We start from the raw sequence: 15,000 nt of genomic DNA, 5'->3' as shown, positions 1-15,000 counted from the left end.
CTTTTCTGCTATATCGATCTGAATTATATAAATTAAAAAAATTGCACTTATATATTAATTAAAGCAAAGTGGACAAGTTTATTTATTATAACGAAATGTGTAGATATATTTAAACAAGAAGTTTTCCATCGTAATAGTAAACTTCATACGATCGGCAAAGATTTATTCTTATTAACACTCGTACAACGATCGAATGATATTTCTAAAATCATACCAACTTCTATTTCGTAATTTTTAAATCAGAAGGAACTCGAATGATAAAGTACGAGACGAGAAATAGATTCATGGAAATTGAAAGAATACAAGAGAGAGAGAGAGAGTCGATTTAAATTCCTTCGTAAGAGCTCGACTCGACGTTTTACTTATCGCCACTTTCGGACTTTGCGGAGATTTACCATCACGATCGATTCGTCTTGCAAACAAATAGGGGAGGATCGCGATCTTATCGATTAGACAGAGATAGAATCATCGATGGAAAAAGTCTGCTATATGGCAAAGTTTCGTGTGTCATAAGAGACCGATGATCTCGAAAATTCATTGATCAATAAATGTCATAGAAATGTTGAAAAATCGATACTGAGCCGTTTGATCGAAGAAGAGAAAGAAGAAGAAAGATCCAAGTCAGATTTTCAATATCCCTTCATTGGAAATTTCGAATACGTAATTCGTCCATAAGGAGTAACGTATAAGCTTAATTAAGAAGATCTCCACGGTAATTTGGAAAATCTCGCTAAACTAAGGGAAGAAATTGGCGGAGCTAAGGCGAGAGAGATTAGTCGAGAACTTCGAAAGTACACTTTCCGAGGAGAGCTCGCCATTATCCCTTTCAATCTGTAGCGCATCGAAGAGTATTAGAAAGGCGTTCGTAAGATCGCTGGGTGTTGTTTGGTAAAGTCCGAGATTTCTTTCTCTTTCTCTCTCTCTCTCTCTCTCCCTTCGTCTTTTTCATTCAGTGTACGTCGCTTGCCATTCGTTCAGTGAACTTTCTAGACACGTTTCACAGTTTCTGTCCCCTTCGAGTACACCCTTCTCGGCATCACCATCAGTAGAACTACTACCAGCACCCTTTCCTGACTTTAATTAACAAAAAGTCCCTGTTAAGGCGAAACTGAAACGAGTAGGAATGGCAATTTTCTACGTAGACCATTTCTACGAGACCCTCTTTCTTTATCTTTCTCTTTCTCTCATCGTATCATTCCCGGTTCATGAATTTGTGGGGTTAGAAGAGTAGTAAGGGGGGTCGCTACCTATGCTTCGCATTATTTTGAATAAGGAACGAGCCGTGAGTCAGGCAATCCATTTTCCTCGCCGCGGTCTCTCGGGATACTCTATGGAATTAGAGTAGCAACCTCCGCACAGCCACTGGTTGGATAGTGATGCACGATGCCGCGGCTAAGTTGTGTTGGAATTTAGTTGCGAGTTCTACATGTTTGTGTGTATCTTGTGTGTATACGTGGAATATGTATATACAGAGATAACCACCAGGGCGCGCGCTACTAGTCGATGACGTTGGTGGTCCTGTAATACGATTACATCTCGTGGTCTTGCACGTCGGAGTTTGAAAATTGCGTAGCTGGACCCACCGGAGAGGCTAATGACGAGGGATCGAGGAAACTCGAGAGATTTCTCCTTCCACTTTTGCCACTATGCTTCGCCTCTTTCTTCCTTTCTCTCTCTCTCTCTCTCTCTCTCTCTCTCTCTTTATCTCTCTCCCTCTCTCTTTACCTCTCTTTATCTCTATCTTGCTCTCTCTCTTTATTAGCTGTAAGGAGAAAACTGAAAATTCTATAATTTTTCTTTCATCCTTCTCATTTTCTTATTTTAAATAACAGCAGTAAGAAATAATCTTTGCCTTGCAAGTGCATCGTTTCGATTGGTTTACACTCTAATGTTGTAATTAATTCTTTACGAAATTACATCTCTGGCTCTATGAAATCGAGAAGGTTTCTCGTTTTTCTCTTCTTTTTTATTTCTAGTAGTAAGATGTAAATTTTCGTTTCATTTTTCGTTTCGGTATATATTTAACAGTAACATATTACGACGATGTCTTTATTACGATATTCCTTTATACTTTCTGCTAAAAATATTTTACAAGAAACAAAGTAAGGACTCTCCACATGACTATTTTTAAAATACTCCGTTTATACGAACGACACGTAAATAGAACACTTATGTATTTTCCTTTTTTATATTCTTCGCTTACTTCACATGGACGGACTATCTAGATTAAAAATCGCGTTAGAGATCGTAACGTTTATTTGCATTTGCATAAACGTGGAATAAACTCGTTGAATATCTAAATTTGTGCTCCGGAGTTCGATTAATTATGAGAATATTTAACAAGTATAACATAGATAAATAGTAGTAGTAGCAGTAGTAATAGTAGAAGTAGTAGTAGATAAATATTACTTTATTACAACGGCTTGTTCAATTGAAATCGGTTGTTGGCAGATAGAAAAAGAGAAATTAAAAAAGAAGAAGAGCATGAAGTACCTTGTGTAGTTTATAAAAATATATATATATATATGTACATATATATCGAAGTATTAGTAATAACGTAGCTACCAACGGAGCTAACAATGGATGCATCCTCGTAAATATTGAAGTTGATTTTTTTTCTGAGTTTATTTGTTCGTTTCGGGCGTGGATTGAAAGGCGCTAATTAAAGTGCTGGTTGGAATAAATATTAAAGAGGAGGAGATAACGGCAGACGTAAAAATAAAAACAAGGAAGAGAATAACATGCGAAAGGGTTTCCACGTCCATAGTATTTCTATATTTGGGTTTGGTATTTTACCAGAGACTCGTCAGCGCATATTTCTGTTACCTATGTATTTATGTATATAAGCTGTACATATATTTCTACATATATCTATAATAAACCGTAGAAAGAGCTAGAAATTTTTAATTTAAACACAATTAAATTCAAATAATTATAAAATTACAATCGGCCATTTTTCAAGCCGACGGAATAAAGCAATTGTTTAACTTTAAATAGAGATATTGCGGAAATAAGATTTTTCGAGTATACCGTTCCAATAATTTTTAAAATTTTATAATCGAGTATATTCGATTAGAATGATCGATACATGTTCACTTGACATTCATCATAAATTTATTGATACAAAATACAATTTTGCATATTTAAAATGGTAACATGCTAAAAGGCAAAATGAAAAAGGAAGAAAATAATATACCTTCGGAGTTCTCTAACGTATATGTATATTTGCGGAGGAGGATAGAAGAGGAGAAAGAGAAGAGAAGGATGGACGTAGTCCGAATTAGAATATTCTACCGATCGTGCAGTTCGTTTACGGAGTGACTCGATCAAGTGAAGGATTTAAGGTCGAGTCAGGTTAACCAGAAAATTGCAAGGCACACACAAAACTCGACTCTGCGATGGAATCTTAATTCTGCAGGAGGGCCAGAGTTGAATTTACTCGTTTCGTTGTTTTCTCTCTCTCTCTCTCTCTCTCTCTCTCTCTCTCTCTCTTTCACTCTATCTCTGTCTTTCTCTTTCTCTGTCCTTCTCTGTCTTCTCTCGTGTCTTATTCTCTCTCTTTCGTAATTAGGAAGCAAACAGAGCGGTGGTCTTGCCAAGTTGGCGGAGTCGGAGATGAAACAGCAGTTTCCGTCTGCTCATACTTCTTCCACTCCTCAATAACCCCAACCTACTCTATGTTCTGTCTCTCTCAAACACTCCCTTCTATTATTGCGATTCTCTCTATCCTTTCTATCGAATACACATATGTATATATGTAAGTACGTATGCTAGTCTCGGTTACGTTGAGAGTCACCACCTGATTCGTCGCCTCGAACGTTTCGAAGGATTATATGGAGTACGAAGAGAGAGAAAGGGAGAGAGAGAGAAAGAGAGAGAGAGAGAGAGAGAGAAAGAGAGAGATTACAAAAGATCGATGGTGGTATATTTTACTGCCAAATGCAGTACTATAATCACCTTGCTCTTTTGTATCACTGATCGATATAATTCTACAAGCTACCTTATAACTTTTAATCTTTCATCTAGCCATTTCTTTAAGAAAGATATACTTTCTAATCTCCTAATTTTTATTACTAATTTTCTTTTCTTTTTTTTCGTTTTTTTTTTTTCATAATAAAGTCTATTTCTATATTAATCGTTTATGTTTGTGATATTTACATGCGATAAAATGTTCGTATTTATACCGCATATGATACACAATGTTATTACGTGTATATACATATATAATTATGTATTATTAATAATATAGTTATTAAAATCAGATTTTGCATATAAGCGCAGATATAAAATATTATTTCTATGTAAGTAATAACATGTTTGTATATATTGTTAATGATGTCGCTATCGAAATTAGATATTGCATGCAAATGTAAGTACAATATATTCTTTAATCCATACAATAACTCAAATATATATATATGCAGGTATCAAATATTAACGTCGATCAAACGTTAATGTAGTGAAAAATATCGTAAAATGTAGTGAAAGAACAAAACAAAAAAAAAAGTACAACGGGAATACAACATCTCTTCCAGGAAAATAACAAAATCATCGTAATATACAATAGTAATAATTTATATTCGTAAAATGAATCAAGAAAAGTCAGAGAATTTTACGTTTAATAAAGAAAGTACGAATTGGAAAACATCAAGAACGTTTTACGTAAAGTTCTCCATTTTTTCTCGAACTCTCCATCAAAAAACATGTATCGAAGAGTCGAACCCTCGAAAGAGTTGGCAGTCCTTCCAAAAAGCGAAGGAAAATCGTAAATCGTCCGTAATCGTACGGCTTTTAAAACACGACCAGGTCCGAGTAATTAGTGGCTCGATCGGCCGCCAATTTGTGGATGGTTGCCGGCTGGCTGTTGGCTGGGTAGTTGCCTGTATATACTCGCACTTTGCTTCTACGCGTACTTTCCTCTCTTTGATTCTCTGATTCTCTTTCTGTCTTTCTCTCTCTTTCTCTCTCTCTCTCTCTCTCTCTCTCTCTCTTTCTATATATATATACACACACCCACTCCCACACAGACATACATATATATATATATATATATATATATATATATATATATATATATATACGTAGGATGTTTCGCCTAACTCGAGCACTTGGAAATATATCCGTCGATATTGATGACCCATGAAAAAATACCAAAGAAAGAAATTGTTTAATTACGAGAAAGAACTTTGTAATTAATACAAAATTTCTTTTCAATATAATTTTCTTCGTAATTAAATCATCATCGCTGTATCTTTCAAAATGTTCAATTCGACGATATAAATATTTTGATCTTCGATCTTGTGATCTTGAAGAAGATAGAATAAAGACGTTTGAAAAAAGAAGTAAACGAAACGTCTGTATTTACTCGTCGAACGACCCTTTCCAATGTTACATTTATTCGTAGAAAAACTCTTCTTTGGGGGATATACTGTGTATTACGTGTTTTTATAGATTTCGGAAATCGTAAGGTAGACTACAGATAAGATAAACAACGCACGTACCTACTACGTATCTATTTTACGTATTACGTACATCTGATAATGCGAGTTTAACGTGGAACTTTCTCGAGGATTAACACCGATGTCCATTCAATTATGAAACAATTTCAATTGCACGAGCACCGAATAACGTAGCGAGTGGTAATAATTAATGTCGGGGATAAATAATTCCAAGTCACGTTGAGCGTCCACGTTCGATCGTGTTGCACAGCGAGTTCTAACTAAATTTCGAAATCTCCGTTGGTTTTGCTATTGGTTAAATACATCATTCTTTTTTTTGTTTTTATTTATTTATTTATTTTTTTTTTAATTATACACATTCATGGGCACATGGGCTTATACATATATTCGTTCCTGTCATTTTTTATCAGTTAAAGTTTTTGATATATTATCGATAATGCATTGCAGTCGTGATATGATTTAATTCATACGCCGCGGCATAAATGCGAAATCAGTGAGGTTTTATTGTTATTTTTTAATTCGACAAACGAATTAATTTCGATGAATTTCGTTTAATAATTTGTAGACCAAATTTCGTTATGAACGCTTTGAAATTCTTCTCCGTCATAATTTAATGCGATATTATACACGAAAGTCATCTAAATTATGAGGAATAAAATAATATTTGATTTGCAAATATCGCTGAGAATATCGAGGAATAAGGATAAGGTGGTAACCGATTCGTTTCTAATGAAAATGCAAATTGCGAGGTTATGCGTAAGGTTCGTTAAATTAAAAGAAATTTTTTTTCGCTTTTTCTTTTTTCTTTTTTCTTTTTTAATGAACACTTTGAAGACGTTGATTCGTTCATTTTAATTAATTGAAAACGTGATTTATCTTTCTCTGGATACGATAGGAAATTTCATCCATTTTCACTCGCAATTTCGATGTAACGTTGTATCTCTTGATTCGAGGTAACGTAAAAAGTTAGTAAAAAAATATCACGAAGCAAAACATGTGACGAACGTATTCAAATAAAACAATATTGCTCTCTAGTTTTGCGTCCATTGCGTGTATATTTTTTTGAACTCTTAAAGGCTCTACTTCGAAATTCAATGTAAACTTTTACCGATGGCATACGAATAAACAGACATTTTTCTTCTTTTAATTCGCCAGCGAACAAAATTTCGTTGTGAAATCATTCGGAAAAGATATAAAATTATCAAAGTTAGAACATCGTAATATAACATTTAACGATTCTTTATTTATATCCCATAATTTTCATTCTTACGAATAATATGAACTCTTCCTAAATAATTATTATTTTTTTTCCAAATAACAGAGCAATCTTAAAATACATACAAGAAGTTGTTTTAACATTATCGTTAAATCGTAATATCGTTGTTTTAACGTTACATTATCAAATCGTGCAAAAATGAATTATTTAATCAATTTATTCACATTCATTAATTAAATAAAAAATAAGATCTAATATATCAAGAATGTAATAGATAAAGTTCAACGCTTTATATAAATTCGTAAAAATAATTACATACTTCCTACCAAAGTCTTGATAATTATATATATATGTATATAAGCATACATATAATTATTAAGTTTTTGGTAGAAAGTATGGATATATATATATATATATATATATATATATATATAGTCATTAAATTTTTAGTAGGTGGTATATAATTTATTATAACGTGTTAAGGATTAAGGAGGGTCCACTCGCGACTGAAGGAAGCACACTTTGCACTACCCGGAAACGCCTCGAGCGAACGAAATATCCCTTTCCTGGCACGAAGAAACTTTCCAGACATTTTCGTAGCTCTCGTCTCGGGCACTAAACGCGGCCCACCTTTCGCCTACGCGCATCCGCATAGAGCACCTTGAGACAGACTTAAGCGACAAGCGACTTAATTAAAGCAACCGACGTTACGAGAGAGAGAAACAAGACAACGAAGGAGCAAACAGACGTGCTGACGGCCACTTGTGTTGCTGCTGCTGCTGCTGCTGCTGCTGCTACTGTTGCTGCTGTTGCTGCTCTAGTCTACTAGAACTTTTCTTTCTCTCTCTATCTCTGTATTTCTCGTTTCATCTCTGTCTTTATATCACTCTTTTCTCTCTCTCTCTCTCTCTCTCTCTCTCTCTTTCTCACACTGCACTCTCACTCTTAGTAAAGAAAAGTCGACGTAAAATGTCCGCCCTTTACGTCTGCGTGGGTCTCATTTCAACATGTTAACATTGCGTAACGATGGACTTCCGACACTCTTCTCTAAGAAATTAGTTGATTCTTCTCGTAAACTTACAACCTTCATTCAGGCCACCCTTTATTTTGCGTTTTGTTTCCATTGCGAATAATCTTTATCTCATGTTTCTTAAGAAACTTTGTAAAAAGTATAATTATCCGATAAATGAATTTGATCTTCGTCAATTCTCTGGAAAGTAATATATTTCGTGTTTTTTTTTTTTTGGTTATTTTCAGGTTTATATATATATATATATATATATATATATATATATATATACATCTTTTGTATACTTGTAATTTCAGTAGGTATAACATATTTGATTGAATAAATACTTTCTATATAAAATATAGTTTTCTAAATAAAATACTTTCTATATAAAATAAAAAAGATGTAAATAATCGTGCGATTAAATGCAAAAATTTGTTCGAACGCTTTTGGAAAATGCGAAGCATTCAGATAAACAAGTCGTGTTTAATATTTATTTAATAATGCTTGACGGCACAGTTTCTGGTGAAATGTTCTGTTTTGTTAGTACACGTTATCGGTATGCTTGATCATTGATTAAAAATATATAATAAAAACATTATTTATTTCGATGCGTTCAAAAGGAAAAACAGAATAATAATAATAATAATAATAATAATAATAATAATAATAATAATAATAATAATAATAATAATAATAAAAAGAGGTTAACGTAAAGTTATAACGCGCTGAACATTATTTTTCTAACATTCTACTTTTCATTCTTCGAGGAACCAACAAGAGAGACCATTAGCCTCGATATTAATGATCTTAGAAAATTAACACGTCATACGTGACGTGCTATACGAAGTCTAAGAACACGTTGCACTTATTTCTTATATTAAAGTATTTTCTTCTTTTCTTCGATACTCTCAAAGTCGTTGAAAAGTTTAAATGACCAACCGACATAGCAGAATACTTCGATATAACTTTTCACATATTCACCTCATCGATCGATAGAGCACGAACACAAATGTCTCTCTCTCTCTCTCTCTCTATCTATCTATCTCTTTCTATCTTTATCCTCCTTTCGGTATTATGTAACTTTGCGATGTAAATCACGGTCTTTCGCAGGTGATCTTAATAGAATGTAAGAGTGTGTTTTACTTCTTGTCCAGCACCTTAACGCGAAATTAAGGTTTCTTTAAGGTATTAAACTATATGCCATTACGAAGACACGTTCATTCTGCATTCACAGTGGCATATTACGACAAGAGGAGTGAAAGCACCCCGTTTGTAAGAGTATAAAATTTGCAATGCCTGGCAAAATGCTCGTGTACCAGTATTATGCTAACGTAGACAAGAAAGAAAGAGACGGAAAGAGATTTTTCTATCTCTTATATTTGCTGACCTTCTTGACTTCCAAATTTTTACGGCGTACATTCTTTATTGCAATACCCTTCTTTCTTATTGAGCATTGATTTAGGTCTGTTAGAGGTAGTCGACTCGTACTTATGAATTTACAATGATAGATTCTCATTTTTATTATCTTTTCTTTTTTTTTTTTAGCTTTATTAATAATTGAATAGCCGATTATAAAAGTAGCCTAAGTGATTGATATAATTTTTTGATCTTGCATAAAATGAGCAATAAATTTAATCTTTTCTTTTTTTTTGCTTTTTTTTTTTACTTTTTTAAATTATATATATATCCATTTCATTAAAAATGGATTAAAAATTAAATTTCAATTGAAAATTAAAAAGAATTAAATTAACACGTACTGTATTACAGAGTATAAAATTTAGTTATATCATAGACTTATATACACACTTATATAGAGAGTGAGCGTAAAGTCTTTTCCATATTTCAAAAATTTATTATACAGAAAATATGAATACAGCTTACAAACGTCAGGTCGTTTGGAAATCACACCTCGACAAATCTTTTTTTGTATTCACTAAATCTACCAGTTCTTTTCAGATCACAGATCTGATTAACAGTCTGTTGAAACTTTTCATACCAACTTTTGATGCTCCATATATAATATGGAGAATCTCTTCACATGCACTTTCCTAAATTATTATTGAACTGAAATGAGAGGATTTTGTTTCGTTATATCACAGAACACATCGAGGTTTTCTGCATAGAAGTCGTTCTGTTATTACTATACAAATATTTGTTTGTTTATGTATTTGTTTATCTTTGTAATAATTTTAGTAGATACTAATTATATTTGATGAGTAATAGAACTTTAAGAATTACTTTTTCCGATGATACCAACATTATGTTAATAGCTTGGAATTTTTTGAAATGAAAAAAGTATACTTTATTCTCATCTTATAGATCAATTACATACGTTACTACATTAATTCTGTTGTGGAGACTTCATATCGTTTTTCAAGAATATCTGAGATACGTTTTTATGATAATTAATGATACTTCATAATTTTCGATTATTTGAAAATTACAGGCAACGATGATCGAAAATCCGTACGATCTTTAACTTACTTTTTAAACAAGCTCGTTCGTTTTTATTTGATCCATGAAAAAGCAAAGAAATTTAAATATTTTTAAACATTAATTTTCCCTTTGAAACTTAAACCTATAGCAGTATTAACAGATACGTTATAATTGCGACAGAAATGTTGGTTCGTTTTTGAAGTGCTGCTTTCACAATTAAAAAAAAATTCTTATGTGCGTTTACTTTGAGTTATAAACGCGAAAATTGTTATACAAGATCATCGACAGTTTTTACTCCCGCTTTGTCTTTTTCTCTTCCTTTGCCTTTCTTTCGAAAAAAACCCACATTCTTTCGAAAAAGGACAATCGAGACACGTTTTACTAACCGTGCAGGAATTAAAATAGATATTATATTATAATTACAGGGCTTTTTGAAATATTACTTGTTTCATTCTCTTTCCTCAAAGCTTATTGAAACATATGAAAGAAAAGTAAATGAATTTTCTCACAATAAGAAATACAGATTGATACATAAATATCTCTGTTTTTTTAAATGATTCAAAAATATAATATTTTTAAAATTATTATTGATAGAACAAGATCAGAATGGATCTTCTATAGATCTTCATAATTGAAAAAATGTCAAATGATCTTAAATTAACATTAACAACTAACCATAGATACCATGCCGATTGCGGTTGTTTAGAAATCAACATCATATCTCTCTTCGAGAGCTCTCTTTCTCTCTTTATCTTCAAAAGGAAAATTGTCGGAAGCATTGTAACGCCAAGTTCCGGAAATTCTCGTTTCGGAGAGATCGTGATGTGAAGTGCGGAATGTCGAAGAAAATTGCCCTCGTAGAGAAATCAAATCTCCATGAACTTTGCGAAGAAATTCTCGGAGTTTGAAGTCGAGTTCCTCGAATATTTCTTCGTAGATGTCGAGTACCATTAATTCCTCGACGCTTGTAATCCCTTTTCAATGTTTTTAATATTATGATAATTTGAAAAATTTAAATATAAGAATATATCCTACACAGCAATAATCAATGTCCCTATCTTTAATCAATTCGATGAAATATTCTATAGGTATTCACATATTTGTTAGATCAACCACAAAAAAATTTATCGAAAGGAAAACTTTGTTATTTGAAATTACTCTTGATACTTTATTTTTGATAGTTACTTTTATTATTTCGAAAAGAAAGTTTCCATTCCGAACGTTTCTCTAACAAATGTAAATCTAACAATAAAAGAAAATGTATGCATAAGTTATAAGAATATGCATGTGTAGAAAACTCCTACAATATGGCTAACTTTGAACTGTTAGTCGACTAAAATCGAATGATTTTCTCACTGGTTCGAACCATTGCTCCGTGTAATTGAATTCACCGACTCTATTGGAGAAAATTACTAGCAGAAACAGAGAAACTATGTCTCAAACATGTAAAACGTTAATCAGTAATACGTATAAAACGTACGTACGAATTTTGTGTTCAGTAACAAAGAAAAAAGTTTCCTTTCGATACGAAACGATCCGATCCGAATTACAATTAAACATTCGCATAATTGTTCCAATGTTCACCGTTCTGTAAAAATAAAATAAATAGGAAACATTAAATAAAAATTCATTTATTTTGAAACGTAATTTATATAACGAATATATTTTATCGAAAGTTCATCACAATTTACGTATCTCGCGTTTGAAAAAGATCTGTATCGTACTTTTAGGAAGTTTTTTTCTAAAGAGAGAAAACGTATATTACACTACAACCATCGGAACCGTTAAATCGTAATGCCAACTTACGAAAAATCAATCCAATCAATTTCCCTTCTCCTTCAACCTTTTTCCCCTCTTTCGGCATCGTTTCTCAAGAGTAGTAGTCTATTTGCTTGGAAAACGAGATTAAATTCGGTTTCGCGAAGAAAATACCTTCGTGACTGAGAGAGAGGGAGAGATAGAGAGAGAGAGTAAGACGAAGTATCAAGGTCGTATGTGTGTGTCCGTCTATAGAGAATATTTTAGGTGGAAAGAGTGGAATGAAGAAAATGTGAGGAAGAAAGAGAAGGGTAGAGAGAGAGAGAGAGAGAGAGAGAGAGAGAGAGAGAGAGAGAAAGTTAGATGGAGTATGTATGGGGGTCTCGTCGAAATATTTTCCGATCCACCCACTTGACCCATGTGTGCACACGTTCAAGAGGGAAACGACAAGATACGATACCGTCCATAAATTTCCAATGGCTCTCGACGGCCGTTCTCGATTTTCTTCTCTTGGAGGCGGTCGTGCGATGACCGAGACTTTCTACTTGTTTTAGAGAACACGACAGAGAAAGAGAGAGAGAGAGAGAGAGAGAGAGAGAGAGAGAGAAGAAAGCTTTGTCGGTCTTGTAAAAGACCGAAACAGACTCGACTCTGTCTCTGAGTTTTTCTTCGGTAACGAACTGCTTCTAACATCGATCTCGAGTAAATCGACGTCGTTGAACGTGTAGATTCGTAGATTGGAGCGGATGATAAAAAGAACGTAGAAAAAAAGAAACAGAGAGAGAGAGAGAGAGAAAGAAAAACAAAAATCGACATCTTTTTTCTTCTTTGTCCTTCACATTATTCTCTCGTACATGCCATTTTCTCTCTCTCTCTCTCTCTCTCTCTCTCTCTTCTTTTTTTTACTTTTTATTTTTCTCGCACGAACATCCTGAGCACGTTTCGAGATCTACCTTTTACTCTTTTTTTTTCCTCTCTTTTTCTCTTTCTGTATATTTCTATCTCTGACTTTGCTGCAGCACGAGACGCCTCGTTAAGAAGTCACAAGCCGATTCTCTTTCCATTAGAACGCTGCTCTGACCCATATAGGTACGTCGATCCAATTTCCTGTCGCATTCTTTCGACGTTCACTTCCGCTTTCTCCAACTCTCCTCTACACTCTCTTTCCTCTTCTATTCTTCTTTATCCGCCTCATTACCAGTTTCGTAGCCACGAAGGCACGTCGCAAAGTTTACTTTCTCGATGTATCTCGAGAAAACGCCTTATCAATAACTTATAGTTTCATCTCTTTCGCCTAATTTCCCCCGACAATAATATTTTTCGCATTCGTGAAATAAATCTACGCGTTGTTTTTATACGACTCGTTTCTATAAATCGTTGTGCCGTCTCTCGATCTTTTTTCTTTCTCTTTTTGCTTATGCTTTTTTTCCTCTTTGTATTTTCTTTCTTTTCCTTTCTTTTCTTTTCTTTCTTTTTTTATAAACTATTAATTTCTTCTATACGATATCACATGACTAACTTTTAATCTATCTTTTTCAACGGCTACGACGACGAAACATCTCGTTAGTGTGCTTTCAAAGATAACGCTTCTCAATTTAAAGTCCTTATTATAAGCTTTTGAAGTTGGCTCCGTGTTTATTTCGAAACGTGTGTAGTGTAATTATCGTTAATGGTAGTTACGATACATTCATCGAGTCGTTGTCGTTAATTTTATCATTAAATTTATGTGGTCGCAGAATTTCAACATATTAATTTTGAACGTATTGCATTTCTGTGATATTATTTAACCATTTATGTTGTTAATATATTTTCTTTCTAAAAAATTTCCACTCAAAAAGAAAGTACAATAACAAATGAAATAATAAAAGAATTAAAAGGTTAAACGAGAAAGGAAAAGGTTTGTAGATTTCTCGTTTTAAAATAATTTACGCGATCTTTAATAAGAAAGACCATTTCGTTCGATAATTAAGTGTAATAATTAAGAATTACTTTGTGCTTCGATATGATTCTTTTATTGGCGAGATTTTCTATCCGACTAATTATCATAATTTCAATGATAAAGGTAGGTGACTACTTACGTGCCAGCGAAGGTCGAAAATGAATCGCACGTTGGTAGCTTAATATGGCTTCCTCGTAATTCTTTCTGTCTTGTTGAAGGATTCCTCTGAAATAACAAGAAGAAAACATTAAAATAATCAATATTTATCATGTTTTCATTTATCAATATCAAATGAATAATCATAAATATTTAATAAATATTTAAATATAAGTTTGAACAAATTTTATAATATTTCTTTAATATTTCAATAATATTCAAAAATATTTCTATAAATATTTAATTAAAATACAAATACATATATATTTGAAGTAAATATAATAATGAGTTGTATCATTATATATCGTTGTATCGTTATATCGTTATATCATTATATTTATCGTTACATCATAAATATCATAGTTAGAACATTCGATAGAACAACTATAAGCGAAAACCACAGAGATATTAATCTCTTTTACCCGAGCACGTTGTCGTAGTGAAAATGATGAAAATATCACTTTCCGAGTGGTGACTTATCGGCCGTTAGGTTCATACGTGCGAAGAGAACGCTTTATCGCTAATATTTTTCTCGTCCTTACGTGCTATCGGAATAGAAATGGGCCTCGGTTATAACTTTTTCATATACATAGTTATTTTTCTTCGGCCATGCTCCACGATATTATTTTTCTATGTCTTTTCTTATTTCGTTTATTATATATTTTTATACTCACGATAGATATTAAATTTACATTCGTTGGAATTATCGAATTGCTAACGATTTTTTAGACGTGTGCTTAATAAATGCCAGCTTATCGTCATCCATTGTTTCGACAAGTGTATTTATCAGCAAGAAAAGACGATAAGTATTTCGTGATTGATCCTTAAAAGTTTCGCGTTAGGTTACGTCTTAATTTTATTCCTAAGAACGGATCCGAATTCAAATACGTCGAGCTGAGTTCAGCGTTTAATTTATTTCCGATAATCGGTCAAGATACATTGCGACTTTTAAGCTAAAGCTATCTTTCCATTTTCCTTTTCAGTCCTTTACAAATGTGATTATATTTATTTCGGTATATTTATA

General features: G+C 32.9%; 1 protein-coding gene across 3 annotated transcripts in view; it reads right to left on the bottom strand.

The window, feature by feature from the left end:
* The window catches only part of LOC122635529 (protein O-mannosyl-transferase TMTC2-like), a 235,297-nt gene that overhangs the window by 29,483 nt on the left and 190,814 nt on the right, over nt 1-15,000 (bottom strand). For all 3 annotated transcript variants that reach the window (XM_043825868.1, XM_043825853.1, XM_043825859.1), the window contains one exon: nt 13,960-14,045. In XM_043825868.1, coding sequence (XP_043681803.1) covers nt 13,960-14,045 — 86 coding nt within the window. The remainder of the gene's footprint in view (nt 1-13,959; nt 14,046-15,000) is intronic.

This window comes from Vespula pensylvanica, chromosome 1, assembly GCF_014466175.1.
Source record: "Vespula pensylvanica isolate Volc-1 chromosome 1, ASM1446617v1, whole genome shotgun sequence".
NCBI classification, from domain to species: Eukaryota; Metazoa; Arthropoda; class Insecta; order Hymenoptera; family Vespidae; genus Vespula; species Vespula pensylvanica.
The sequence above is the reverse complement of the archived record's forward strand: the minus strand, read 5'-3'. Positions and strand labels throughout refer to the sequence as shown.